Source organism: Salmo trutta, chromosome 18 (genome assembly GCF_901001165.1).
Source record: "Salmo trutta chromosome 18, fSalTru1.1, whole genome shotgun sequence".
NCBI lineage: Eukaryota > Metazoa > Chordata > Actinopteri > Salmoniformes > Salmonidae > Salmo > Salmo trutta.
In genome coordinates, this window is record NC_042974.1 from 12,249,603 (window position 1) to 12,275,483 (window position 25,881).

The 25,881-nt window shown below is 42.7% G+C and overlaps 1 protein-coding gene across 1 annotated transcript; it reads right to left on the bottom strand.

Moving 5' to 3' along the window:
* Window positions 1–5,282: 5,282 nt before the first annotated feature.
* LOC115152838 (adenylosuccinate synthetase isozyme 2) lies at window positions 5,283–25,626 on the bottom strand. Its single transcript, XM_029697706.1, has 13 exons — window positions 25,321–25,626; window positions 19,312–19,414; window positions 15,777–15,845; window positions 15,627–15,677; window positions 12,904–12,970; window positions 11,490–11,597; window positions 11,293–11,374; window positions 11,064–11,190; window positions 8,713–8,867; window positions 8,160–8,284; window positions 7,895–7,992; window positions 6,661–6,810; window positions 5,283–6,510 (listed from the first exon to the last, which is right to left on the bottom strand). Exons 1-13 carry the CDS (start codon window positions 25,510–25,512, stop codon window positions 6,458–6,460), a joined length of 1,380 nt encoding a protein of 459 aa, XP_029553566.1. The 5' UTR covers window positions 25,513–25,626; the 3' UTR covers window positions 5,283–6,457.
* Window positions 25,627–25,881: the final 255 nt, after the last annotated feature.

A 25,881-nucleotide genomic window follows, 5' to 3' on the forward strand; every position in this document is an offset into this window, starting at 1 on the left:
CCAAGACTCTTCCTAGTTGGCCGCCTGGCCAAACGGAACAATCAGGGGAGAAGGGCCTTGGTCAGGGAGGGGACCAAGAATCTGATGGTCACGCTGACAGAGCTCCAGAGTTCCTCTGTGGAGATGGGAGGACAACCATCTCTGCAGCACTCCACCAATCAGGCCTTTATGGTAAAGTGGCCAGACGGAAACCACCCCTCAGTAAAAAAAAAGAAAAAAAAAAAAGTACATGTCAGTCCACTTGGAGTTTGCCAAAAGGCACGTCAATACTCTGAGACCATGAGAAACAAGATTATCTGGTCTGATGAAACCAAGATTGAACTATTTGGGCTAAATGCCAAGCGTCTCATCTGGAGGAAACCTGGCACCATCCCTACGGTGAAGCACGGTGGTGGCAGCATCATGCTGTGGGCATGTTTTTCAGTGGCAGGGACTGGGAGACTAGTCAAGATCAAGGCAAAAATGAACGCAGCAAAGTACAGAGAGATCCTTGATGAAAACCTGCTCCAGAGCACTCAGGACCTCCAGACTCCAGGTTCACCTTCCAATACAACACCGACCTTAAGCACACAGCCAAGACAACGCAGGAGTGGCTTCGGGACAAGTCTCAATGTCCCTGAGTGGCCCAGCTAGAGCCCGGACTTGAACCTGATCGAACATCTCTGGAGAGACCTGAAAATAGCTGTGCAGCAACGCTCCCATCCATCCAACCTGACAGGGCTTAAGAGGATCTGCAGGGAAGAATGGGAGAAACTCTCCAAATACAGGCGCCAACCTTGTAGCATCATACCCAAGAAGACTCGAAGCTGTAATCACTGCCAAAGGTGCTTCAACAAAGTACTGAGTAAAGGTCCTGAACACTTATGTAAATGCCATTTAATATATTTTTTTATAAATTTGTTTTGTCATTATTGGGTATTGTGTGTAGATTGATGAGGGGGAAAAAACTATTTAATCCGTTTTAGAAAAAGGATGTAACATAATGTGGAAAAATTCAAGGGGTCTGAATACTTTCCAAATGCATTGTAAACACAACTTTAAAATAAAAGATCCCAGAAATGTCCATAAAAGCTTCTCAAATTCTGTGCACAAATTTGTTTTCATCCCCGTTAGTGAGCATTTCTCATTTCCAAGATAACCCATCCACTTGACAGGTGTGGCATATCAAGAAGCTGATTAAACAGCATGATCATTACACAGGTGCACCTTGTGCTGGAGACAAAAGCCCACTAAAATGTGTAGTTATCACAACCATGCCACAGATATCTCAAGTTGAGGGGCCATGCAATTGGCATGCTGCCTGCAGGAATGTACACCAGAGCTGTTGCCAGAGAATTTAATGTTCATTTCACCAGAGAATTTGGCAGTACGTCCAATCAGCCTCACAACCGCAGACCACGTGTAACCACGCCAGCTCAGGACCTCCACATCCATTTTCCTCACCTGCGGGACAGTCAAACGAGCCACCCAGACAGCTCGTGAAGCTGTGGGTTTGCAAAACCTAAGATTTTCTGCACAAATGTCAGAAACAGTCTCAGGGAAGCTCGACTGCATGCTCGTCGTCCTCACCAGGGTCTTGAACCACCTTTAGTGGACAAATTCTCACCTTCGATGGTCACTGGCACGCTTGAGAAGTGTGCTCGTCACGGATGAATTACTATTTCAACTGTACTGGGCAGATGGCAGACAGCGTATATGGCGCGTGTGGGCCAGCGGTTTTCTGATGTCAATGTTATGAACCGAGTGCACCATGGTGTCGGTATGGTACGGGCAGGAATAAGCTTTGAATGCAGATACCATGAGATCCTGAGGCCCATTGTTGTGCCATTAATCCGTCGCCATCATCTCATGTTTCAGCATGATAATGCCCGGCTCCATGTTGCAAGGATCTGTACACAGTTCCTGGAAGCTGAAAATGTCCCAATTCTTCCGTGGTCTGCATACTCACCAGATATGTCACCCATTGAGCATGTTTGGGAAGCTCTGGATCAACATGTACAGCAGTGTGTTCCAGTTTATGCCAATATCCAGCAACTTCACACAGCCATTGTGGGACAACATTCATAGGCCACAAACAGTCTGATCAACAGAATCATTTGTTTTCCCAGTCATGTGAAATCCATAAAGATCAAATGTATTTATTTGACTGATTTCCTTATATAAACTAACAGTCAATTCTTATAAATTAATGCATGTATCTTTTTGTTCAGTGTAGTATTTTAAATTCTCTGCCAGTATCGTGTATTCCTAGTGGTACAAATGAGAGTATTCAAAAGGTAAACATCTCCCTCTGGTGGCCATGTAATGAAGTACAGGCAATTCTAACAATTAGTGTAGTTGTCTTAAGATAGCTTGGCAGATTCTGACCATGGTGGTGGGGGGGTGCCATGAGAGTTAAGCTACTCAAAGACAGTTGAGAAACAGAAAACATTTGACCCCTCTAGAACAGACATGGATGAATTTGAAATGTAAAAAAATAAAATACTGATATATTTCTCATGTTTAATTTATTAGTTGGAATCTTGTTCTAGGGTTGTATTAACAATTGTTAAATATTGAAATTACTCTGTAATTAAAAAAATGTAAGACAAGTACTGTACAAACGACATTTGATAAAACTCCACAGCCCAAAAAAAGCATATTGAACACCGAGCTACAATAAGATGATCATATGGTATTGGATTTCATATATATACACACACACACACACACACACACACACACACACACACACACTTATAGAGTTAACAAAGCAGCAACACATTGCAGAACTGAAAGTAGATAAATAGTTTCAAAACAAAAGACCAAATGTGATTACATGTGCAATGTTCAAATGAACAGGTTAAAAATTGGAGTTAGATTAAAACCTAGTCATCAAGCCAATGAATGTTTCTTTAAAAATGGCACTAATTAAAATTATTACTGAGTTTAGTGACTTTGGAAGGTAGTGCTGGGAAGAAAACACACTGTACAGCAAACATTGAACAAAATCTGGATTTTTCACCTGGATCCACATTTCTCTTAATTTAGAGAAGGATTTCATCCCTTTGTCTCAAAGCATCAAAAACTCCTTTTGCACCCTACACATGTTTTTGGCTAAAGGAGGCTTGTTGTCAATTCATTTTACACATTGCTCCTCAAAGCCTAATTAACTGACAAAGTTGTTTGGATCCCACTCAAACAACAATGTTAAGCATGCCATGTTGAGCTGATGTGGTGGGATAGAGAACGCAATACTAAGCCACCTTCAAGACACTACCTGGACCCTGTTTTAACTATTTTTAAAATACACCCTTCTTTCCTTGAGGACATCACTGTAGTGTAGGTGAAAGCTTTGGCGTAACCATCTTTTGACCGATCCATTAATTTCCAAACAAGCCTCAAGGTAGAAAAGAAAGCTGTATGTCAGAGGTATTCAGACAAGGCCCAGGTTAACATGTAAGGCCACTAAAACAACAGTCTCTGATATCTTAAAATCCACATGGAACAATGAAACAGACTACCAGTGAACGTAAGCCTAGCAGAGACTTGCTCTACTGAAAACAGTGATGTAAGAATGTACCTGACACAGTAACAGTGCATCCGGAAAGCATTCAGACGCCTTAACTTGACATTGTTACTTTAAAGCCCTAATCTAAAAACAGATTAATAGTCCCCCCCCCCCCCCCCATCAAGCTACACAATGCCCCATAATGACAAAGCAACAGGTTTTGAATTGTAAATATTATATTTACATAAGTATTCAGACCCTTTACTCAGTACTTTGTTGAAGCACCTTTGGCAGCGATTACAGCCTCAAGTCTTCTTGGGTATGACGCTACAAGGTTGGCACCTGTATCTGGAGAGTTTCTCCCATTCTTCTCTGCAGATCCTCTCAAGCTCTGTTAGGTTGGACGGGGAGGGTCGTTGCAGTTATTTTTAGGTCTCGCCAGAGATGTTTGATCTGGTTCAAGTCCAGGCCACTCAAGGATATTGAGACTTGTCCCGAAGCCACTCCTGCGTTGTCTTGGCTGTGAGCTTAGGGTTGTTGTACTGTCGGAAGGTGAACCTTCACCCCAGTCTGAGGTCCTGAGCACGCGTTAATCAAGGATATATCTATACTTTGCTCCATTCAGCTTTCCCTTGATCCTGACTAGTCTCCCACTCCCTGCTGCTGAAAACATCACAGCACGATGCTGCCACCACGCTTCACCCTAGGGATGGTGCCAGGGTTCCTCCAGACGTGACGCTTGGCATTCAGGCCAAAGAGTTCAATTTTGGTTTCACCAGACCAGATAATCTTGTTTCTCATGGTCTGAGTCCTTTAGGTGCGGGTGGTTATGTGAATTTTACTGAGGAGTGGCTTCCGCTTGGCTACTCTACCAGAAAGGCCTGGAGTGCTGCAGAGATGGTTGTCCTTCTGGAAGGTTCGCCCATCTCCACAGAGAAACTCTGGAGCTCTGTCAGAGTGACCATCGGATTCTCGGTCACCTCCCTGACCAAGGCCCTTCTCCCCTGATGGGCAGCCAGCTCTAGGAAGAGTCTTGGTGGTTTCCAAACTTATTCCATTTAAGAACAATGGAGGCCACTGTTCTTGGGGACCGTCAATGCTGCAAATCTGTGCCTCGACACAATCCTGTCTTGAGCTCTACGGACAATTCCTTCAACCTCATGGCTTGGTTTTTGCACTGACAACTGTGGGACCTTACATAGACAGGTGTGTGCCTTTCAAATCATGTCCAATCAATTGAATTTACTACAGGTGGACTCCAATCAAGTTGTATAAACATCAAGGACGATCAATAGAAACAGGATGCACCGGAACTCAATTTGGAGTCTCATAGCAAAGGGTCTGAACACTTATGTAGGTAGATATGGTATTTATTTTTGTATAAATGTGCAAACATTTCTAAAAACCTGTTTTCACGTAGTCATTATGGGGTATTGTGTGTAGATTGATGAGGATTTTTTGTTGTCGAATTTAATCCATTTTAGAATAAGGCTGTAACAAAAGACCCCTTTCCTGTGGAAAAAGGGAAGGGGTCTGACATGTCCATATATAAAAAAGAGAAAGCACTCCACCACCAATGCAGAAAGCCCTTCTTTCACAGCAGTCTACACCCATCTCTGTAGAGACCTGCAGACACAAAGGCAAACTAATGTTTGAGCAGTTTCCCATTTCTACACGAATAGGCACCTCATGAACAAGTTTGAACTTGAACACGCCTCTCCTCGTAACTATTTTTAATTTCATAATCGAGCCATTGAGGTTTACATATTCAATCCATACGTAAACAGGCAAGATCATTTAATGTCTTTAATTTGAAATATTTAGATTTTATATGAGTGATTGAAATAGAACTAACGGGAAACATGTTACTGAGTCAGGAGACAATCTGCTGTCTAATACACTACATCTGCAGAAACACCCACACGTCTAACAGTAGCAGAACAGAATCAACCATACCTAGTCCTAGAAGAAAATATACACTGATATGATCGTGTAGAAATCCTGAGACTGGAGTTCAGCATATCTACATCGTGTTCGCGTTGGAGCTTAAATTTAGGATTGCATTCATGCGTCATTTCAAATGTGGAGTTTGATAGCAAGACGACCCATCAACATGCTAACTGACCTATACTGCTCACTGTTTAGTAGCACAACTTTTTACTGCTTTGAAATGAGACAACATTTCTAGTCAACTGGGGAAATGAATGAGAGGTTGTTTGATTGCGACGCCTCCAAAAGGCCCATTTAAGATTGTAATGGAACCTAAATCTATTTTCTTGCATAATGGCTTCGTTCCAGCTATGTTGCTGGGAACAAGGTCTTTGTAACAACAAACAGATTCTACATTTTCTGCAACTATCCAATTTGAATACAGAGACTGGTATTGTCAGGGACCGTTGTCCATGCAGAACACATGGAATCTGTAGTTGCTAGAGGGCTGTTTCATGGCCATGGGCTCGTTGGCTCATGCTAGGTATAAAGAATACATCTACACAAACTGGCACAAGTGATTTCATCACAGTACAGCCACAAAACATCTGTTAATGAATCAACCAAGTTCCACTGCAGCACTGTACACGTGGTCATACTGAACAGTCTGATATTGGCTTGTAGACGGGTCAATGACAGTGTGTCACATCTGGATCAGAGGTTGGAATATGGGGATATTGAATGGATATGAGTGTGTATGTAGTGCATGTGCAAGTGTGGCAGAAGAGCAGATCCAGAAAGGCCAGAAGAGGGGGCTTTCTCACAAACCATACATGGGGAGTAACAGATGTAGGCTGGCAAGCAGCTGAAGTGTACTTCCATCTTAACAACCAGAGAGGCAATTTGGAAGAGTCTCCAATGAGGGGGGGGGGGGGGGGGGTGTCATGTAGCATAGACCACCTTCCCAGGCCACAGGAACCAGGCAGCCATCTGGAGGTAGGGAGAGGGGACTGAGGGTCTGGTCTGGAGGAGAAGCTCTTAGAAGATCTGGATCATGGACTCCCGAGATTTTCCGACTCCAATCCATTTCACTGCGGGTGAAAAGGAGTTATTGAAAAGCTTTACCAATAAAACACCAAATGTCCCCAGATATGGTCCATACCTATGACCTCTACAAATGGACATTTCACCACATCTGCATCAACTGGACATCAAGGTGTTAAGGAGAGGGGGGTTCTTACCGGGCACACCAAGGTGCTCCTCAATGTAGCGGACATATTTCTGGGCATTCTCTGGCAGCTCATCGAACGTTCTGACGGCAGAGGTGTCACTGTTCCAACCTGGCAGGGTGGCATACTGAACCTCAACACTTTGTAAGACTTCCTGGTTAGCTGGGGAGAGGTGGGGACAATGTCAGGCCATTGGCTACCATAAACGTCTTAAGATCAGACTTGGTGGCAGCTGAGCGGGGCATTGGCAGGTAGCCTAGCGGTTAGAGCGTTGGACCGAAAGGTCACTAGTTCAAATACCCGAGCTGACAAGGTGAAAAATCAGTCTGTGCGCTCTTGAGCAAGGCACTTAACCCTAATTTGTTCCAGGAGCACCATATATAAAGCAAGTTGAGGAGACTAAACTGCTTGGATTAACCCTGGATTGTAAACAGTCATGGTCAAAACATATTGATACACAGTAGCTAAGATGGGAAGAGGCATGTCCATAATAAATGCACAGCTCTGCCTTCTTAACACTATCAACAAGGCAGGTCCTACAGGCCCTAGTTTTGTCGCACTTAGACTACTGTTCAGTCGTGTGGTCAGGTGCCACAAAGAGGGACTAAGGACAATTACAATTGGCTCAGAACAGGGCAGCATGGCTAGCCCTTGGATGTACACAGAACTAACAATAATATGCATGTCAATCTCTCCTGGCTCAAAGTGGAGGAGAGATTGACTTCATCACTACTTGTTTTTGTGAGAGGTATTGACATGTCGAAGTCCAGAGTAGACTATGGGAGGTGCACAGTACTACATAGAGCCATGACTACATGGAACTCTATTCCACATCAGGTAACTGATGCAAGCAGCATAATCAGATTGAAAAACATTTTTTGAATACGCCTTATGGAACAGCGGGGACTGAAGAGAGACATGATAAGACACGCACTCTACACACAGTGATTGTAGATGTGATAGTAGAGTAGTGGCCTGAGGGAACACAATGTGTAATGTAATGTTTTAAATGTGTTAACTGCCTTAATGTTGCTGGACCCAAGGAAGAGTAGCTGCTGATTTGGCAGGAACGAAATGGGGATCCTTATTAAATACTACTATGGCTGACCATGTAAAACACATTTCACTGCACCTATCCAGTGTATGTGACAAAAAACACATTGTTTTTGGGGGAATACTGCAATTAAGAATATAATATGCTCCCTTATCTGGTTCACTTCATCCTCATTAACAAGGAGCAGCCTACCTGGAAAATGAGGTATATTTTCACCGTCCACAGAGTAGGACACACCAACTTTGATCTCAGGGAGCACATCCAAGATGTCTAGCTTGGTGAGAGCTAAGCTGAATGGGAGGACAACAGAACATGGGAGGTTAGCAGGCATGTTAACAACACCCAAATGCAGGATGTGTACAACGCTGATAAGGTCTATTCAAGTATACTGAGACCGTAAGTAAAAAGCGGGAGGTGTGGTGATGGACAGTACAGAGTTAAGCGAGGGGGAACTCACGCAGTGAAGCCGTTAATCATGTGGGCATATTTGATGAGCACGAGGTCCAGCCAACCGCATCTCCTTTTACGGCCCGTGGTCACACCCACTTCTTTCCCCCTCGTCTGCAGGAGCTCCCCAACATCCTTCAAGAAGGAAAGACACACTCAAGAATCACTTTAAGATCGCTGACAAAGTAAACCATGGCCATGTCAAGTTTTAAAATGTCGCCATTCTCTGTCCTGTCCAGGTGGAGAAACTGGTAGTTCCGTTATTGTATGGATTATTTCACAAGCTCCACCAGAGGGAGCTGTTTAACAACCAAATATCGTTCCCAAAACTGTTGACACACAGTCGCATGCCTCTGCTGTTCACAGAATACACACTGGATTTCAGAACGCTGTTGACTCAATCAGCAACTATGCCGTACCCCCCCACATTGACACTACAGTCTACTCACACTGGATACAGAGAGCAGGAAACACAGCCATGTGAACCAATATGACTCTAGTCTGCAGCTGTCAAAGGCACTAAGGCCTGGCTTCCCTCAAGGTAGACAGGCTGACATTCTTACATTGAACTGCTCAGAGGGAAAGGCTCCGATGCCAACCCGGGTGGTGTAGGCCTTGACCACGCCGTACACCTCACCCACGTTCTGAGGCGGCATGCCTAGGCCCGTGCACACCCCGCCTACTGTGCAGTTAGAGGAGGTCACGAAAGGGTAGGTTCCTGAAACCAACATACCAAAAGGATAAACACCATCTTATTTCCTTCTCCCTCAGATAAAAGACATGACAATGCATTGGTGCTGCAGTCAAGTTACAGATGATTATCATAGCACAATGACTGTATTAACATACAGTACCAGTCTTGTCTACATTGCAGAATAGTGAAGACATCCAAACTTTGAAATAACACATATGGAAACATGAGGCAACCAAAACAAGTGTTAAACAAACCGAAAATATATTTTATATTTCAGATTCTTCAAAGTAGCCACCCTTTTTGCCTTGACAGCTTTGCACACTCTTGGCATGCGCTCAACCAGCTTCACCTGGAATGCTTTGCCAACAGTCTTGAAGGAGTTCCCACATATGCGGAGCACTTGTTGGCTGCTTTTCCTTCACGCTGCGGTCCAACTCATCCCAACTGGGTTGAGGTCGGGTGATTGTGGAGGCCAGGTCATCAGATGCAGCACTCCATCACTCTCCTTCTTGGTCAAATAGCCCTTACACAGCCTGGAGGTGTGTTGGGTCATTATCCTGTTGAAAAACAAATGATAGTGGGACTAAGTGCAAACCAGATGGGATGGCGTATCGCTGCAGAATGCTGTGGTAGCCATGCTGGTTAAGTGTCCCTTGAATTCTAAATAAATCCGACAGTGTCACCAGCAAAGCACCTCCACACCGCCTCCTCCATGCTTCACGGTGGGAGCCACACATGCAGAGCTCATCCGTTCACCTACTTCACATCTCACAAAGACACGGCAGTTGGAACCAAAACTCAAATTTGGACTCATCGGACCAAAGGACAGATTTCCACCGGACTAATGTCCGTTGCACGTGTTTCCTGGCCCAGCAAGTCTTTTCTTCTTAGTGTGTGTGCTTTAGCAGTGGTTTCTTGGCAGCAATTCGACCATGAAGGCCTGATTCGCACAGTCTCCTCTGAACAGTTGATGTTGAGATGTGTTTGTTACTAGAAGTCTATGAAGCATTTATTTGGGCTGTAATTTCTGAGGCTGGTAACTCTAATGAACATATCCTCTGCAGCAGAGGTAACTCTGGGTCTTCCTTTCCTGTGGCGGTCCTCATGAGAGCCAGTTTCATTATAGCGCTTGATGGTTTTTGACATTTTACAGATTGACTGACCTTCATGTCTTAAATTAATGATGGACTGTCATTTCTCTTTGCTTATTTGAGCTGTTCTTGCCATAATATTGTCTTGATCTTTTACCAAATAGTCTTCAGTATACCACCCCTACCTTGTCACAACACAACTGATTGGCTCAAATGCATTAAGGAAAGAAATTCCACAAATTCACAAGGCACTGTTAATTGAAATGCATTCCAGGTGACTACCTTATGAAGCTAGTTGAGAGAATGCCAAGAGTGTGCAAAGCTTTCATCAAGGCAAAGGGTGGCCATTTGAAGAATCTCAAATATATTTGATTTGTTTAATCTTTTTTGGTTACTACACGACTCCATGTGTTATTTCATAGTTGATGTCTCCACTATTATTCTACAATGTAGAAAATAATAAAAATAAAAACCCTTGAATGAGTAGGTGTCCAAACTTTTGACTGGTGCTATAGCTTGTAATACAAGTAAAGGAAACTAAACGCTTCAGTCTTAACATGACATGCAAACAATCTTCCTGTCAGGTGTGCTTAAACAGAGGTGGATTTTCCAGTCCAGGTTAATGGGCCTTTCAGATCAGAGGGGTTGAGAATTCCCTCCCATAAATGTCTGCACAGGTGCAAAAACAAAAAACATTCTCCTTTATGCAAATAACATTAGCAAGGCCATATGATACCTCCTACTTTCACCTACTACCATTGTGTCAAGGAAAAAGAAAATGGTGACCGTCAGTACATAGCAACCCTCTCCTTCAGCAGTTGTGTTAATGGACTATGGCATGCTTTGTGACAGAAATATCTTAAAGTGACACTAGACAGCATAGCTCAGAGTCATGCACGGTATAAGAGTGGTCTCTGGTGTTTGGAGCAGTGAACAGGTTGTTCCAATCCTTATGACAGCTCTGATACAACTGTTTCAGAGTTAACTCACCAGTAAAAATGGCTTGAATTTCCAGCCGGCTTCTTGAAGACCATCAGTTTGTTAGCTTGATCAGTTCAATGGGGGTTAGTTGGCAATTGACACAGTGAAAGGGGTTAATTGACATTATGACATAGTGGGGGATACTCACCAAAGTCAATATCTAAGAGGGCAGCATTGGCTCCTTCTACCAGGATCTTTTTGGGAGGTCCATGTAGGGCCTCGTACATGTAGAAGACGCCATCTTTCACCATATGCTTTAACTTCTCCACGTAATCCTGGACAAGAACACCACACACACACACACACTGAAATGTCGGAAGGACATAATGTATCCAGTGATATGTTTATTCAGCTGATATGGAGGACCTGCATCTGACCTTCAACTTGGACAACTCTCCATCGATGTCAATCACCAGGGTCGGGTACATAGACTGATACTGCGAGGCTAAGACTTTAAATCTACAGAGGATAGACGTCAATACAATTCCATTTTAATCTTACCAGAGCTAGTTGTACTCTGAATAACAGGAGGATAGCCATTATTGGCCATATGAGGACAAGGCCACACCCTCACCTTTCAGAGAACTGCGTGAAGTCAGACATGAGGTCACATATCCGGAGGCCAATGCGGGCTGCTTTGGCTGAGTACACCGGGCCAATTCCCTTTTTCGTTGTTCCGAGGCTGGGTGAGGAATACAGGGAACAATACAGAGTCACTGCCTCGACATCAACCACACGCACCGGTCCTTCAACATGCATTTGTATGTGACTGTGTAAGGTCAGGCGTGATGGAGTTATAGGGAAGAAGCTACTATTCTAAGGATTGTTTATGGGGCTGGAACGTCGCTTGCTGCTGACTGAAACAATGGCGCTGCAGTGAGGGTTAGAGAGCATCATCACAGTCACATGGTGCTGCTAGGGGATGTCTGGTGACGTAACATCCCTGGTCTGATGTAGGGATGACTTCTCATGTGAGAAAGACCTTATCAGTGAGGATATAAGTGGTCTTCTGGAGCGGAGACAGGGTATCATGAGTACTAACCCCTCCAGCAAGACGGCAAAATAACACAGGTCAGGTCCACCATGAGACTCCTGGAACAAGTCATGCTGTTACTGCAGGAGATCTAATCTAAGCCTCTGTCTCTCTGTTCTCTGCCTCTGAGGTAAGAGTGAAGTTGTAAAGCCTTGTGGAATTTCAACACCATAACTGGTGATATAAGCCTATAATGAGTTGCCCTTTACTACCCATGGGAGGAAACTGGTACAATACATAGCTGTTGAGCAAGTTCAAACACTGCAGACTGTTTTACACAAGAATTCAAAAATCAGGACAGTGTGCTTATTTTGATCCTGAACAAAAGCTTAAAATGCCCTGTATATCAGAGTGCTGTCCTGTGTCTAAGCTGTCCTTCCTAACCTCTTCTCAGAACCAGATTGGGTGTCTCCATCACAGGTAACAGTAGTAACCTGCAATAGCTCCATGACTAACTGGTAACAAACAGGAACCTGCAATAGCTACATTACAGTGTAGGATTTGTTTGCTATTCCTGAATATGGAATAAACCCCAGACTACACAGTATGAGGGAAAAACTTGGCTAAATCACAGCCACTTCTTTTCAGGCAGAACGCACAAGGCAAAACTGTTAAAACTGCTCCACAACACCGGTGCAGAGAACACAGTTGGGATATTTCATATTTGACATCTTTGGAGACTTCAGTCAGTCGAGGTTGTTCCAGTACTTATGCTAGCTAGACTTTATGCTGAAAAGGTTTATACTGCGTATCCGCCGTAGAAAGGGAATCTTTATTTTTCAGCTCTGCTTCAAGCTGGAGTCAGTTACGGTTGTTTCATCTTACAAGGCTGGACGCATGGAAGGGCTAATAAACTACACATTCAACCCCCCAAAATTCTGTTTTACAGCACTGCTGCAAGCTGAACCATTACTGAGCCATAAACCAGGAGAATGACAGGCGGCAGGGTTCTTACTTCTTGCCCGCTTGCTCTTGTCTCTGCTGCTCTTGCACACCGTCGACCGCTTGATGGAAATCAAACACTGTGGGAGGAGGTAGAGAAGGGCAAACTCACAATCCTAGTCACCTCGCCCCCACTTCTCTGCTCCTCACTAAAACCTAGCGTAGTATCCCAATTATCTCCCTTTTCTCCCCGGAAGTGGTCCCTTGTGCACTCGACACCCATTTAAAAGCATTGGATTGGTTGGAGAATCCACAATAGTTCTTACACCAATCCTTCATGTTTAAATCCATGAAGGGAAGTGAGCAGTAGTGTCTGTTGCTCTCTTCCAGTCAGAACTGACCCCTCTTTCTCACAGGGGCCCTATAAAATCAGATTTCTTTTGCCCGACTCAATTTTTTTGCTTAGTAGAGCCTTAGCAAGGCCACTTTTGGGACTACAGTATCTTATAAAATCTGCATTTTCTCCATTTAGTTTCAGGTTTTCCGCTCTCAAAACTCACTTTTTTGATAGAAATCCAAATTAGTTGTTTTTCTAAGTACACAGCAATGCTTAAACCACATCAGGAGATTACTTTTGAGGTCTGAGAGAAAACCTTTTTTTTGCTTAGTTACCCTTTAATTCCAGTGTGCACCAGCAAGAGGCTGTTTTTAGGGGTGTTTTTAGTAGCGCACATGTGATGGTAGAGTTTGCAAAACAAATATTTACTGGATGGATGCAAATAATAATGATATCATTCTGCCAGGTAAGCATAGGCTACTTTGTAGTTAATATTTAATTGAGAAGGTTTTTAGGAAAGCCTTTCCAGCTACCAGAAGACTTCATTAACATCATCGCAAACGGCTACACAACGTGGTAGACAAGCCCACTGCACATAGACAAGAAATTCTCATGGGCTCTTCAGAAAGTTGCAAGATACACAAATCACTGATTCATTTTGTTCATGTCTTATGATACACTTGGGCAAACTAAGACATGTTCAATACATTTAGTTGATTCCCTACTATGTATTTCAGAATTTTGTTGAAATCTGTTTTGTCTGAATTCCATGATTCCATCCACATTCTCCGCATCAGATTTTATAGGGCCCTATAGTCCCTAAAGCTGCCTTGCTGAGGCACTACTGAGCAAAAGTGGTTTATAAGTAGTGTCCTTTTTTGGGAATTTCTCGCTGCGCCGACTGGACAGTTTGGCACTTCGACACTGAGCACGCAGACAAAACATCTAAAAGGCTCTCTGCACAACAAGTCTAGTGGAGTAGAGTTTACCACTTAAAGGTTAACCAAACAGTCCCAAAGGACAGATAACACAACAAACAATTCACAGTAATTTCTGTGTAAAAAACAAATCTCCCTTTTCTAAAATGGACCAAGGTTGGGCTGGGGGGGGGGGGAGACAGAATAATGTAGCCTAATAAAAGGAGTCCAAGTCATTCTGCTTTTCACAACAACAAAAAACTGTTTAAGATTTATGTAACATTTGACTTAAAAACAGGTCCTTCAGAGTGCATCTTAGGTCAAATCAACCCCTCCTTATAGCTACTTTGAGGAAAAAATCTACTTACTATGACTGTGACATGTGGTTGTCCCACCTAGCCATCTTAAGAATGCACTAAGTCACTCTGGATAAGAGAATCTGCTAAATGACGCAGATGTAAATGTACAAAATACAAAAAGTTCCTTAAACAGCTAAGCTAATCAATTGGCCACCTTCACCCCCCCCCCCCCCCCCCCAAATAACAGAAACATGTTCTCCATGAAAGCCTCCAAGTCACACAGCATTTTTGGATCTCTTCTGGGCACCAGCTTTGCACAGACCCTGGCAGTGGTATTCACTAACTAAGAGCCCAACTTTTGATTACATTTTTTAATTTTTTTTTAAAGTAACTAGGCAAGTCAGATAAGAACAAATTGTTATTTACAATGACAGCCTACCCCGGCCAAACCCGGACAGCGCTGGGCCAATTGTGTGCCGTCCCCTATGGGATAAAGTATGATAAGCTCTGCTTTTCAAAATGTGACAACTGGAATGCATTTATGATGAAAATAAAAACATTGATGGAAAAGAGAAAGCTGACTCATTATTCCCATGAACTGTAGTCCTGTAACATTCTATATAGTAGAGTATAGAGTATAGAGCAGGGGTGTCAAACATACAGTGAGGGGAACAATCCAGGCCAGCAAGTGGAACAAAACTCAAGATACTTTAAAGTGACTAAAACCAAATCTCTGTAGAAATGATGGACCTACATTCATACAGTTTCTTAACTGTGTCTAGCTAATAATTCACTGAAATGAAAGCTAGGCAGTTAGGAGCATAGAAAATTCCCAAAATGATGCCATGGAATCTTTGGGGGCAAATTGACAGCAAGGAAATAACACATTCAGTCCAGTCCTCCAAACGTCGTTGAAGACAGAATGCGGCCCCCGGGACAACATTAGTTTGACACTCCTAGTATAGAGTATGGGGCTCCCGAGTGGCGCAGTGGTCTAAGACACTGCATCTCAGTGCAAGAGGCGTCACCGTGTGTGGGTCCACCTGGTTCGAATCCAGGCTGCATCACATCCGGCCGTGTTCGGGAGTCCCATAGGGCAGCGCACAATTGGCCCAGCATTGTCCATGTTTGGCCGGGGTAGGCAGTCATTGTAAATAAGAATTTGTTAACTGACTAGCCTAGTTAAATAAATAAAATAAATAAATATAAATATATATATAGAAAAGCCTGAGGCAGGGCTTACCAATGTGTGCTCGGTCTGAAATGATCAGCCTCTTGTCCCAGCCCACCAGACCTGAACACACACACACACACACACGACATCTGACAGTAGCCCCTTTAAGCAATATGGCAATCTTCTAGGCATCGGAGTAAAAGGTGCCTTCATACTCACTTTTGCCTTTGCGCACATTCTTCTCAGCCTCCTCAAAGAGGCCAGGCAGGTGGATCACTACCCCATTACCTGCAGAACAGACACAGGCAACATGGAAGATGTGGAGAAAGTAACGCATCAGTAACCAAACAGGGAAGTGAACAAAAGTACTAAAGAGCTAAATACACGTACTTAGTCAATAAAAGTTGATCTTAGAAAAACAGGTCTGCTCTTCCACTGAGCAATCATGAAGGACACACATTAATCAAATGAAGAGAATGCCATAACCTTTTCTGCACATAGAAAGTCTTATTCAAGATGACTTTTTCTCATGGCAAACACTGCTCTGGATTCTTTTTTTGCCCTCTGAAAGCCTTCCTGTAGAGTTCAACTAGAGAGCAATAGAAGACAGTGTGCAAGTTAAGAATTGATTCACTTAACATTCTATATGTTGAACTGCTGACGAGTCGTGGTTAACTTCTTTGGGGTAGGGGGCAGTATTTCACATCCGGATGAAAAGCGTGCCCAGAGTCAACTGCCTGCTACTCAGGCCCAAAAGCTAGAATATGCATATAATTAGTAGATTTGGATAGAAAACTGAAGTTTCTAAAACTGTTTGAATGGTGTCTGAGAATAACAGAACTCATATGGCAGGCAAAAACCTGAGAAAAATCCAAGCAGGAAGTGTGGAAATCTGAGGTTTGTAGTTTTTCAATTGATTGCCTATCCAATATAGTGTAAATGGGGTCATATTGCACTTCCTAAGGCTTCCACTAGATGTCAACCGTCTTTAGGACGTCGTTTCAGGCTTCTACTGTGAATGGGAAGATAATAAGAGCTGATTGAGTCAGGTGTCTGCCATTATTTTTTACGCACGCGGCCATGAGCACAGTTCTCTTTCCTTTATGAAGACAAAGGAATTGTCCGGTTGGAATATTTATGATAAAAACATCCTAAAGATTGATTCTACACATCGTTTGACATGTTTCTACAAACTGTAATAACTTTTTAGACTTTTTGTCTGGACTTTAGTGCGCGTGCCTTCTGCATTTGGAATAGTGAACGTAACGCGCGAACAAAATGGAGGTATTTGGACATAGAGATGAACTTTAGTGAACATTTGTGGAACTGGGATTCCTGGGAGTGCATTCCGATGAAGATCAAAGGTAAGTGAATATTTATAATGCTATTTCTGACTTCTGTTGACTTCACAATATGGCGGGTCTGTGTATGGCTTGTTTTGGTTTCTGAGCGCTGTACTCAGATTATTGCAAAGTGTGCTTTCGCCGTAAAGCTTTTTTGAAATCTGACATAGCGGTTGCATTAAGGAGAAGTTTATCTATAATTCTGTGCATAACACTTGTATCTTTTATCATCAAAGTTTATGATGAGTATTTCTGTAAATTGATGTGCTCATTCACCGGAGGTTTGGAGGCAAAACATTTCACGCCAACGTAAAAATTGTTTTTTTGGATATAAATATGAACTTTATCGAGCAAAACATACATGTATTGTGTAACATGAAGTCCTATGAGTGCCATCTGATGAAGATCAAAGGTTAGTGATTCATTTTAGCTCCATTTCTGGTTTTTGTGACGCCTCTCCTTGCTTGGAGAATGGCTGTGTGGTTTTTCTTGTCTAGGTGCGGTCCTAACATAATCTAATGTTATGCTTTCGCCGTAAAGCCTTTTTGAAATCAGACACTGTGGTTGGATTAACGAGAATCTTATCTTTAAAATGGTGTATAATATTTGTGAGAAATTTGAATTATGAGATTTTTGTTGTTTTGAATTTGGCGCTCTGCTATTTCACTGGCTGTTGGCGAGTGGGACGCTAGCGTATCACCACATACTGGCTTTGCTTGAATTTACCTGCCAATGCATTGTTGTTCGGGACATTTAAAAAAATATATATTTCAAAATTTGAAGTAGCCTATATGATCACACTGGTAATAGATCCATTGTTGTTTTACTTGTGAGGCACAGCCGAGTGAGCATAAATTTAAATAATTGGCATTTTATTTTACTGGGCTGATGGTGCCTGCATCTGATGGTCAGTCTCAGCGGAGGGAGAGAGCAGCAGACTAAGGGTCCGTCTCTCAACATCCCTCCACTGACACTGACCAAAAAGGGACACCGTCTTCCAGCTGATGGTGAAACTCGAGTTAAAGCGCATTATTTCTGCCTCATGCACAAATTCATGTTGTTACGCCTATGAACAGAGTGTTGGATTCGGGGTTAAACTTGGAACATTGTTATACTCAAAAGTATAGGAACATTATGACACCCCTCATGTCTTTTGTAACTAATGAAGTTTTGGAGGGGTTGAGTGCAGGGAAAATAAATGCATGTAACAGTACTGATAAGGGGAGAAACCATTGAAGGCTCATATCACTTAGTTCCCTGCTTAGCAAGAATGATATGAATGGTGGTATGAATACCACCATGGGGGAAGCCATGTCAGAGTCACAGCTGTATCAGAGTCACAGCTGTATCAGAGTCACAGCTGTATCGACCTTTTGGGAAGAATTAAACTTGGTTAAGCTTCCCTAGTGTCTGAGTTATTTACTCAAAATTAGAACCTAACAAGAGTGAAATATTCCTCAATATAAATAAAGACCCCCACCACTAATAATAACAATGCAAGCCTATCAATACACTTTCCTACTCATTCATTACTGCTGCACTGCTTGTAGCGCTGAGTGGAAATAGGAAGAACAGTGATGAAAAAGTGATGAATACAAAGTGTTGACAGAACTGAGAAACGACTGGAACTCACTCATATAAACAGCAGCCCTTTGCTGTATTCGTTGAGTCTCCCTCTAGTCATGGATTTAAACATTTTGAAATCTCACAGTATCAATTTTGTCGTAGCTTTCTTTAATGCCTGCTACGTTACTGCAGACTCAGTCATCTGAGCTATCTGATTGGCCAGCGGTCGCATAGTGCACTTGATTTCCTCTCCAGGCCCACCGGGAAGGCAGAGTTTGTATTTTCAGACACATGAAATGGCAACAGTTTGCCTGCCCTGCTGAATTGGCTGCACCTACCTTCAACAGCCCGAGACTAATAAAAAAATATATATATATGTAAAAAAACGAATAGGAACACAAGGCTTTATCGTTGGTTTATCATGATTGACAAGTCGATCGTGATCGACCGGTTGGTGACCATTGGACTAAACAGTCAGCCCATTTGCGAAATGTTACTGCAGATAAAATGTGATCTGTAGCACTGTTAGCCTGCGAGGTGGCTCCCAGTCAAGTCAATCACTGTGTGGCGTCAGGCAAAACTGGAAATATTAGAATATAATACAGATTGGAGAGATTTAGAGAGGAGAAGTCATTCATTTTATCTGCTTGCGTACGAAAGTGTGTGGATGGAAACTGCACAGGAGATTCAATAAACAGAAAGCTGTATGAACCAAAGACTAGAGAACTGACCATAGTAAACCATTAGCATTTCTTCATAGCTCAATTCTTATTGTGAAATCAGCAATTTTTCCTGTTCAGTCCTCAGTCCAGTAAATAAGGGACCAGAGGCTGAGTTCTACTCACCAATGAAAGCAGTGACCTTAGGGTTGATAATGCCGCTGGGTAGAAGGTGGAAGTCATACTCCACAGAGTCCACCACCACCGTGTGTCCTGCATTGTTACCACCCTGCAGAGAGGGACACAGAGGGAGAGTCAGAGAGACAAGACATCCAACATTATGAAACAAAAACCACCACAAGCAATGTGAAAGGCTATAGCCTTGCTTTTCACAACTCAATATTGGACATACAGCAGAAGCACGTCAAACTTTCCCCCATATTTGTACAGTATGTTCTTTTGAACACAGATGTGGTTTGGCCTCTAGTCTCTGACCCTGGAACTCTGACACAGATATCAGAAGAGCCCATTCATAGACAGACAACCTAGCGCCTATTGACGATAATAAAACTCCCCTGGCCAGAAGATGCTAAGAGCCCCGATGCGTGCTCTAAACGTTAACATGCATCACTTACGGTAGGGTTTCAGAAACATAACAAAAGTATCTTTCATATCAGCGAGAAGGAATTGTCAAAAACAAAAAGGTTAAATTACTACACACCTTTATAGGGTTCCCACACTGCCATATTTCCATGTTACATTACTTCTAGTCAATTGGCCTCTAAATAGAACATGCAGTGCATTCGGAATGTATTCCAAACCCTTAAATTTTCCAGTTACATTACAACCTTACCCTAAAATGGATTAAATAGGGCCTCCCGATTTGCGCAGCAGTCTAAGGCACTGCATTGCTTGAGGCGTCACTACAGACCCGGGTTCAATCCCAGGCTGTGTCACAACCGGCCGTGACCCCATAGGGCGGTGCACAATTGGACCAGCATCATCCGGGTTGGGGAGGGTTTGGCCGGGGGGCTTCACTTGGCATACGGGGGGAGAAGCAAGGTTTGGTGGGTCATGTTTGAGGAAGCATTACTCGCCTCTCGAGCCCGTTGGAAAGTTGCAGCGATGAGATCGAAGGAAAAGTAAAATAAAGAAAATTTGTTTTTCCTCATCAAGCGAAAAACAGGTGTAGAATTTTTTGCAAATGTATTACAAATAAAATGAATACCTTATTTACATAAAAGTATTCAGACCCTTTGCTATGACACTCAAAATTGAACTCAGGCACTTCCTGTTTTCATTAATCATCCTTGAGATGATTCTACAACTTGATTAGAGTACCCCTGTGGTAAATTAAACTGATTGGGGAAGGGTACCAAAACATTTCTGCAGCATTGAAGGTCCTGAAGAACAGTGGCCTCCATTCTTAAATGGAAGACGTTTCAAACCACCAAGACTCTTCCTAGAGCTGGACCCCCAGTCAAACTGGGCAATCGGGGGAGAAGGGCCTTGGTCAGGGAGGTGACCAAGAACCAGATGGTCACTGACAGAGCTCCTCTGTGGAGAAGGGAGAACCTTCCAAAAGGACCACCAATCAGGCCTTTATGGTACAGTGGCCAGACGGAAGCTACTCCTCGGTAAAAGGCACATGACATCCCGCTTGGGAGTTTGCCAAAAGGCACCTAAAGACTCTGACATTGAGAAACAAGATTCTCTGGTCTGATGAAACCAAGATTGAACTCTTTGGCCTGAATGCCAAGTGTCATATCTGGAGGAAACCTGGCACCATCCCTATAGTGAAGCATAGTGGTGGCAGCATTGTGCAGTGGGGCTGTTTGTCAGCGGCAGGGACTGGGAGACTAGTCAGGATTGAGGCAAAGATGAACAGAGCAAAGTACAGAGGTCCTTGACGAAAACCTGCTCCAGAGCGCTCTGGACCTCAGTCTAGCAGGGCAACAACCCTAAGCACACAGCCAAGACAACACAGGAGTGGGTTCGGGACAAGTCTGACTATCCTTGAGTGGCCCAGCCAGAGCCCGGACTTGAACATCTCTGACGAGACCTGAAAATAGCTGTGCAGCTCCCCATCCAACCTGACAGAGCCTGAGAGGGAGGACTGCAGAGAAGTATGGGAGAAACTCCCCAAATACAGGTGTGCCAAGCTACCAAAGCTAATTGCTACCAAAGGCACGTCAACAAAGAACTGAGTAAAGAGCCTGAATACTTATGTAAATGTGGCGTTTGTTTTATAAATTTGCAAAAAATGTCTATAAACCTGTTTTTGCTTTGTTATTATGGGGGTATTGTGTGTAGATGAAGTTGTTTTTCCTCTAATCAATCAATTTTAGAAATCGCTGTAACCTAACAAAATGTGGAAAAAGGCAACGGGTCTGAATACTTTCCAAATGCACTGCATCTACCTCAAATACCATATGATTTATCCTGATGTCTAGTCACTTTACCCTGCCTTCATGTGCATATCTACCTCAACCCTGCACATTGATCTGGTACTCCCTGCATGCACAAAACATGCACTTTCAATGACAGCTTTCACCTGGTAAGTCTTTGATCCCCTATTGATATCACTTGTTAAATCCACTCCAAAACCAGTGTAGATGAAGGACAGGAGACGGATAAAAAAAAATCCTTCATTAACCTTTGAGACATGGATTGTGTATGTGTGTAATTCAGAGGGTGAATAGGCAATACAAAACATTTAAGTGCCTTTTAACGGGGTACGGTAGTAGGTGCCAGGCGCACTGGTTTGTGTCAAGAACTGCCATGTTGCCCAGTTCACACTCAACAGTTTCCTGTGTGTATCAAGGAACGCTTTCGACACCTTGTCGAGTCCATGCCCCGACGAATTGAGGCCATTCTGAGGGCCAAAGGTTACAACTCAATATTAGGAAGGCGTTCTTAACCTCAAGGATCAGACCCTTTCAATTTGCACCTAAAATGACATACCCAAATCCAACTGCCTGTAGCCCAGGACCTCAAGTAAGGATATGCATATTCTTGATACAATTTGAAAGGAAATAAATTTTTAAAAACACTTTGTGGAAGTTTGTGGAAATGTGAAATTAATGTAGGAGAATATAACATTAGATCTGGTAAAAGATAGTGATGGGTGTTCAAAAATTAGAACCCAGTTCCTACATTTGAATATAAAAATGTATTTCATCAACCAAAACTATGCTACATTTTATCTCTGGGACCCTGAGAATGACAAATCAGAGCAAGATTACTGAATGTAAGTACATTTACCTTCAGAGGTGAATGTATCAAACCAGTTGCCATAAGTTTGTTGTGCACTCTTCAAACAGCATGGTATTTTTTCACTGTAATAGCTACTGTAAATTGGACAGTGCAGTTAAATTCTTTATCTAAGCTTCATGCCCATATAAGACATGTTCTTGGCACTTACAACATCATGCTAATCACATTAGCTCAACCGTCCCGGTGGAGGGACACCGATCACGTAGAGGTTTTATTGCTTTGTACAGTCAGGGTATAACTCCATTCTTGTGTAATTTTATTTCTCGCTTTATTGTATTTTTAAACCCTGCATCGTTGGGGAGGGCTCATAAGCAAGCATTTCACAGTCAAGTCCACACCAGTTGTATTTGCTGCATGTGGAAAATAAAATTTTATTTGACCCATCTATCACATAGCCAAACACATGAGCTGGACAAGAGATACCAGATTCCATCTCGCACATTATATCTCCCAAGTCGCCATCCCAACACAGTTTCAGAAAAGGGAGAAGTTGAAACAGAACACACTTGTTGATTATTAGGTAACTACAACAGACCATTGGCAGTAGAACAGAGCCGAACAGTAGTTTGACAGTACACTTTATTGATGAGGAGTTAACTGAAAGGTCGGTGCTTGCAAACATCATAGGCTAGGTCACGGAGATCACTGGAGAGAAAACGTCGCTCAGGGGTTGAGAGAAGCTTTAACCGCCTGGGGACTGAATGAGGAGCTGCTAGTGTGCCTAACGATAACGGTGCAAACCTGGTGAAGGCCATTGTGTTGAATGGCTGGATCAGACTCAAATGTTTTAGACACAGGCTGCACCTTGCAATCGGTAAGCTACTTGTTAAGGCACTGACTAATAATTTCAATTATAATAATTATAAATAGTTACCCTGACTGCAGAAATGTCCACCAGAGAATTTAATGTTAATTTCTCTACCATGTCGTTTTAGAGAATTTGGCAGTACCTCCAACCGGCCTCACAACTGCAGACCACGTGTAACCACGCCAGCCCAGGACCTTCACATCCGGCTTCTTCACCTGTGGGATCGTCTGAGGGGTATTGAAGAGTATTTCTGTCTGTAATAAAGCCTTTTTGTGGGGGAAAAAACATGTTCTGATTGGCTGGGCCTGGTTGCCAAGTGGGTGGGTCTATGCCCTCCCAGACCCACCTATGGATGCATCCCTGCCCAGTCATGAAATCCATAGATTAGGGGCTAATTAACTTATTTCAATTGACGGATTTCCTTATAAGAACTGTAACTCCATAATATCTTCGAAATTGTTGCATGTTGGGTTTATATTTTTGTTCAGTGTAGTTTAAATAGAAAAATGGCTACAACTTAGTTCAATTGAATCACAGTAGGTCTTGCAGCACTGAGGTGTGACGCATAAGGGTCTGATCTCACCCCACTCGTCATAGTGAAAGCTGTAGAGGATGGTCTCTTTGTTCCACAGTCAGCTGATTCCAGGAAGCGCATTTCAAAGGGACTTTTAGGGATGTCCATCATAAATAAAGTTTGATTTTGAATGAAGCAACACATCTGCCAGTACCTTCAAGATGGGAAATCAATAAAATGGGAAATCCAGAGAAATGTTGAAAAATGGGCAGATATTCCATAAGAGAGCCTTAACGGACACCATGGCAAAACTTCATAGAAGATTTTTGTCTGAGAATCCAAGGCACAACCTTTCCAAGGCTCAATTCTTTAAACTTAAGCCATTTTGGATTGGCCAGCGAAGAGTCACAAACATGTGCTTGCAAATGCATGAAAACTTTGGCTTTAAGATAAAGCTACACCAGCTTGGGGTCATAGAAACATCATCCCAAGGGACACTGAACAGGCCTGTGTGTGTGTAGTGACATGTGCTGTTCTAATGTTTTTGTATGCGTTCTTAGCCTATGTACTTTTGAAGCACTGCAAAATTAAATTGATTGAACTTGAATCCATGATTGTGGCAATATTATCTCATTTATTTCCTACATTAAAAGTTATTAACCATACCCCAGTCTTAATATACTTATTCTCATTACCGAAATCAACCTAATTTCAAAAACCTATGTATCATTACCACAACAGGTGATCATTTTAATTTAATATAAGTAAAAACAGTAAGTTTACTTTAAATGCAGGCTTGCCACAATTTTGAAATACATGTCGGGTTCAATGAAATATAAAAAATATTAGGTTGTAGATTGTGGAAGGTGTTGCGGTAATGAGATCAGTCATAATCAAATAATGTTATTTTAGAAATATATTTTATTTCAGAGTTTCAAGTAACTGTGCATGACCGTTAATAATCCATTTAAAATAAATGTATTAGCTTTCCTGTTGGTCTTGACATTCAGACCATTGGTAGAAATTTAAGGACTTGTTTTGGAAAATATGTTGATAAAGGTGTTAATTTGTCAGTAAATGTTTTTAAATTAATGGTCAAACACTCCAGACCTTGTTATTAATGCCTAAAAGGGAAAATTGTTGATGCAATCATTTAAGATTGTTTGAAATCTTTGAAACCAAGATTGTGAGAATCACCCAATTACAACAAAAACAGATTTAGCTAACTAACCAGCCAACACTAGCTTAGGCGGCTAACTAGCGAAGCAAGTTGGCACAGACACACAAGTTCGAGCTACTGTTGGCTAGTTAGTTTTGTAATTACAACAAATACAGATTTAGCTAACGTTAGTTAAAACACAGAACCAGAGATGGATAAGAATCTTTGGCACAACAATTCAGCCTTGGGGGCTATTTTTTTTTTTTGCAACACACTGACTGTCACAACCTTGGCTCGCTAACTTGTTAGCTTAGTTATATTGCTAGCTAGGTAATGTTAGCTATATTATTTACAATTATATGTCCTTCAGCTAGCTTATTAGCTAGCATACGTTTAGCCCATTCCATTCATAGACGGTAACGTGGCTCTGTAATTTACCTGGCATCTGCAAACAATATCGGCGTCCTGAGCGAGTAGGTCCACAACTTTCCCTTTGCCCTCGTCGCCCCATTGAGCCCCTAGCACTACAGTCACCCTGTTGCCAACATTTGGTCTGGCCACGTGTGGCTCTGTACTAGTGCTATGGGCTGCACCGTTTTGCGCAGCATCTTTTCTCCGGCCTTCCGACATGTCCGTCTCGTTATTCGCTGCAATTCTGCTTTGGCAGTAGTGGTTGCAAACTAGTCCTGCGCGCGATCTGAAATAGTTTATTTTAAACCCGACACGCCCACTAGCTCCATTAATCGACAACAACAGCCAGAGTGTGAGGGGATTGGATTAATGCTCCGGCCCTGCGTTGTCCCCGACACGACATCCACAAGCGTACAAACAGCATAACACCGGACAACAACCTTTGGTTTGTCGTTTGGAATATGTGGGGGCCATACTGTTTGTGAGCCAAATTAACGTCTCTTTTAGGTGAACAGAGAAAAAATATCAGGCTCCCCGAAAAGACTGAATGCCCATCACTATATTTTTTCTATTTGGTAGATATCCGAT